A 4,401-nucleotide genomic window follows, 5' to 3' on the forward strand; every position below is an offset into this window, starting at 1 on the left:
TGCCAGGGTGGAGCAGCCATGGCCCCTGTGCCCTGGGGGCTCTGAACACAGCCTCACACCATAGGAAGCCCAGGGGTCCCCCTGCCAACAGGAAGCAGGCAAAGGGGGGTCCTGCTGGCTCACAAACCCTGGGGCAGACTCCAAATGGGGGATCCATGGGTACCCACCATGGATCCATCCCTACCTGAATCCTCAGCTCCTGCCGGTGTGCTGGTGTTCCCCAGGCTGTGCTATGAGGCAGCACCCAGCCAAGCACCCGGGGTCTGCGGAGGATGTGCTACCTGGAGGAGCTCTTCTCACCGCAGGTCCTGGCACTATGGGTTAGGTGCACAGGATGAGCCAACAAAGCTTTCCTGTCCCATGTCCTCTCACCCTTCCGGGGGGGTTGTGTATGGCCCCATTAGCCCTGCTGTGGGTGCTGGTGGCTGCCACGCCACCTGGGGTGACAGGGACTGCTGCCCCAGTCCCATGGAACAGCCGGCCAGGCTGGCCCCACATCGGTGGCACCCATGCAGAGACAAGCACCATGCATGGCCCTGGAGTAGCCACTATTGGAGAAGCTTGCAGGCATCCCTGCCATGTCCCCATAAACCCCATGCTTATGGCGCCAGCATGGCGCCAGGTGCCGGGATGACCGGGTTATGGAGGTGCCCCTCAGGAAGGGCAAAGGCAGGTAAACCTGCCTGGGGGTCATTCCAGGAGCCCTACCCCAAGGGGGTGATCCCACTGTCCATGATCGAGATGGCTCGCTCCACCAAGGACAACAAGTTCCAGGTCTTCACCAGCCACCGGATCTTTGTCTTCCGCGCCGAGAATGAGGGTAAGTGAAGACACAGGCCAGGGCCCACCAGTCCCCAAGGAACCATCCCTGCCTCCCTCCTCCAGTCAGAGCATCTGGACAGCAGTTCTCACCCCATCCCCAAAACATCCGACCACGATGAGCAAGGGGACCTCTCCCCTGCCATGCCTGTCGGGTGCTCTGCTGCACGCGAGGGCTGTTGGGAAGGGCTCAGACCTGCTCCCTCATGCCTGGTCCCCAGCCCAGAGGAATGAGTGGTGTTCCACGCTGCAGAAGAAGGTGATGGACCAGCGCCTCGTGGGGTCCCAGCCCCGGCCCGCCAACAGTGCTCACTGCCAGAAGTCAGGCACCCTGGAGCTGAAGGGCCACAAGTCCAAGGTGTTCGCAGTCCTGACCCTGCCCGAGATGTGGCTGTACAAGAGCGAGCAGGTTCGTGGCCAGACCAGACACCCCGCTGGCACAGAAGGCTGTGTCAGTGGTGGACGGGGCTGTGAGTGATGGAGGGATGGAGGGAGTTTAGCCAGGTCAGTGCCAAAGGGAGATCAGAAAAGAAAGGGATGGGCAGAAGAAAGGGAATGGTGGAGTGGGAAGCTGGAGATCCTGCAAAGGGCAGCTGTAGTGGGAGCCTGGGCCTGGAGATGCAGGGACTGCCAGGAGCTAACCCCTCTCCCAATCTCCTCGTTATCACCAAATTATTTTCATCTCTGCCCAGCACTTAGGTCTTAGTCACACCAAAGCACCCCAGTCCATCACAGGACAGGTGGATCAATGACCACAAACATTCGTGCTGCATCACAGGCTTGCCCCATGGGAAGCAGCAGGTCTCTGCCAGCCCGTTGCAACCTGGCCACTGCCCACAGAAATCCCCACCTTCTGTCTGCTGAATTTTCTCAGCATTCCTGGTTTTTTTCCAGTCACTTCATTTACAGTTTGACTGGCATGCACTAAGCAGCATCAAACCTCTGTGGGTTGTGCTCAAGTTGGTATTTGCTTTGTGAGTGTGCCTGACTCTAGGTGGACTCAAATTCCCAGAACAGCCGGGACCTGTTGTGGTCCCTGGATTTGAATGACTGGGTTTTGGGGGTGTGGGCAGAATTTGTGTTTCATTTTAAGGCATATTTGCTGAACGCTTTACGTCAGCCCCCATGGGATAGCTGAGGGATGTGGCAGGGTACCATGTCTGACTGGTCCAAGCAGAACAGTGGTGGGAGTGGGGGTGCCAGCCACAGCTCTCTAGCTCCATGTCAATGGTGGTGTCCCCACTGCACTGCTGCAGAGCCAACACCAGTGTCACTCTGAATTGCAGTTCTTTAAAATGGGCATTGGCATCTGCTTCATCGAGATGCGTGGCTCTACCATCCGCGAGGCCAAGAACCGCAGCTTTGAGCTTATCACCCCGTTAAAAATATTCAGGTATCCCAGGCATTCGGGTGGGACAATGTGGAGGGTGCAGCCAGGTGCTAGTTCCTCCAGGCCCCTGAGTTTTGGCTGTGTTGGTGCTCATAGCTTTGTGGCGGAGTCAGAGAGGGAAAAGCGGGAGTGGATGGAAGCCCTGCAAGAGGCCATAGCCGAGATGCTCTACGACTACGAGGTGGCAGAGAAGATCTGGTCCAACAAAGCCAACAAATACTGTGCAGACTGCTGGGCTCAGAGTCCGGACTGGGCATCCATCAACCTGTGCGTGGTCATCTGCAAGCAGTGTGCAGGCCAGTACATCTCCTTGGGGGGCACATGGGGGTCCCGGCATGTGTGGCTGGGCTTCCCTGGGCAGGCAAGGCACTGGCTGGGGTATGGGTGCGACATGGGTGTTCCCCTGTCCAGATTAAGGGGTGCTCACTCTCCTGCTCCCCACAGGGCAGCACCGCAGCCTGGGCTCCAACATTTCCAAGGTGCAAAGTCTGAAGCTTGACACCAGTGTCTGGTCCAACGAAATTGTACAGGTAGAGGCACTCAGGGCAGGGTGCTGAGGCTGGGATGGCATGCTCAGGGCCCAGGCTGCTTCCCTAACCAGGGCAGCAGCCCCACTGTCTCCCCTGGGATGCAGAGACGCCAGGCATCCTGCTCCTCCCAGCTGGCCCTGGTGCTTGCCATGACCATGGGACTCTCCTGCAGCTCTTCATCGTGCTAGGAAATGACAGAGCCAACCGGTTTTGGGCTGCTCACCTCCCTGCTGTGGAGGCTATCTACCCTGACGCCAGTGCTGAGCAGAGGCGGGACTTCATCTCCCGCAAGTACCGAGAGGGTCGGTACCGACTGCCCCATCCCCACTATGCCACTCAGGAGGATGTGCTCCAGGTAGGGACCACCTAGGGGTGCAGGAAGGATGCTGGGGTGCTGGGAGCCACCCCAGAGTTCTGGGTCAGAGATGTCAACACCTCCTGCTTGTCTGTGTGCACCTGCACCCGTGTGCCAGGCAGTCCCAGGGGCTCGGGTGGGAGGCTGTGTCCCACTTTGCATGCCATCGAGCACCCCTGGCAATGGGCCAAGGGTTTCCTTGATCCAGGATGTGATCCCTAAATGCTCCTGTCTCATCCCAGGCACTGTGTGCTGCAGTGGCAGGACCAAGCCTGCTCAAGACTATCCTGCAGTTCTTCTTGTCCTCAGAGGCTGGGCTGGCGGCTGACCCCACTGCCTGTGAGGTGGCCCCTGGGGCTGACCTTTGGTGGGGACTGGAGAGCAAAAGGCCCAGGAACCATTCAGGTAATGAGGACCCTCAAGCCCCATCCGGCTGTGACAGACACTACCCCTGCCCCCCCACAGCACCTCCCAAGGCTGAGGACAGCCAGGGCATCAGGCACTGTGGCTCTCTGGGAGACCCACCCGTTCCACCACACTCCTCTTTTGGGATGGGGCAAGGCAGTGGGTTCCTCCAGAGCCCCTCTTCAGGGAACCCTATGCCTGACACACCCCCTTGCCTCCACCTGCATGAGGGAGATCTCCCTACCCCCTCAGTACCCATGATTTGGTGGGCGCCTGCTCCCATCCCGCTCTCAGCACTGTTCCCCACAGGGAGCCCCCGCACATGGGAACCAGGTCCAGAGGGCGTCTACAATGAGATCATGCAGCCGGCAACACACAGCGGGTACCTGTACCGGGCCACGGCTCCCCCCAAGCTCCCGGGCACCAAGAAGAGCAAAGAGGGTAAGCGTGGGGAGCACATGAGGGCAGCCAGCAGGGTGCCCACTCCAGTGCCACTGACCCCCTGGTCCTGCAGACTTCCAGCGCACATGGTGCTCCCTGGAGAGAGCCCTGCTCTTCTTCGAGACGGAGAGATGTATCGAGCCCCTGGGCCACATCGAGAATGGGGACGTCCTCTCCCTGGGTGTGAGCAGAGCCCAGGCACTCTCCAGCCCTGGCCCCACTGAAAGGTACCCCCAGCTATGCCCCCACTGCATGCTCAGAGAGGCTGTGGGCTTGATGCAATGGTCTGGTCTGGCTCTGGGCACTGGTTCTGGGTGGGTGGCTGCCCTGATGGGCTAGGTCATCCTTTGCAGGCTTCGCTTCACCCTTGAACTCTTTCTCACCGGGGAAAAAGTGCAGCAGCTGGGAACAGATGGGCCCGAGACGCTGCCAGCAAGGGCCAGCGCCCTACGCAAGGTGAG

At 59.7% G+C, this 4,401-nt stretch overlaps 1 protein-coding gene across 1 annotated transcript in view; it reads left to right on the plus strand.

Annotated features, from left to right (window-relative positions):
* ARAP1 (ArfGAP with RhoGAP domain, ankyrin repeat and PH domain 1) overlaps positions 1 to 4,401 on the plus strand; it is a 19,052-nt gene that overhangs the window by 7,598 nt on the left and 7,053 nt on the right. Inside the window, exons 8-17 of the mRNA XM_010087747.1 lie at positions 700 to 820; positions 1,041 to 1,228; positions 2,106 to 2,212; positions 2,306 to 2,505; positions 2,654 to 2,739; positions 2,912 to 3,094; positions 3,337 to 3,499; positions 3,809 to 3,940; positions 4,014 to 4,167; positions 4,294 to 4,396. Of these exons, the coding sequence (XP_010086049.1) occupies positions 700 to 820; positions 1,041 to 1,228; positions 2,106 to 2,212; positions 2,306 to 2,505; positions 2,654 to 2,739; positions 2,912 to 3,094; positions 3,337 to 3,499; positions 3,809 to 3,940; positions 4,014 to 4,167; positions 4,294 to 4,396 (1,437 nt within the window). The remainder of the gene's footprint in view (positions 1 to 699; positions 821 to 1,040; positions 1,229 to 2,105; positions 2,213 to 2,305; positions 2,506 to 2,653; positions 2,740 to 2,911; positions 3,095 to 3,336; positions 3,500 to 3,808; positions 3,941 to 4,013; positions 4,168 to 4,293; positions 4,397 to 4,401) is intronic.

The sequence above is a fragment of the Pterocles gutturalis genome, unplaced genomic scaffold, assembly GCF_000699245.1.
Source record: "Pterocles gutturalis isolate BGI_N339 unplaced genomic scaffold, ASM69924v1 scaffold1596, whole genome shotgun sequence".
Classification (NCBI taxonomy): Eukaryota; Metazoa; Chordata; class Aves; order Pterocliformes; family Pteroclidae; genus Pterocles; species Pterocles gutturalis.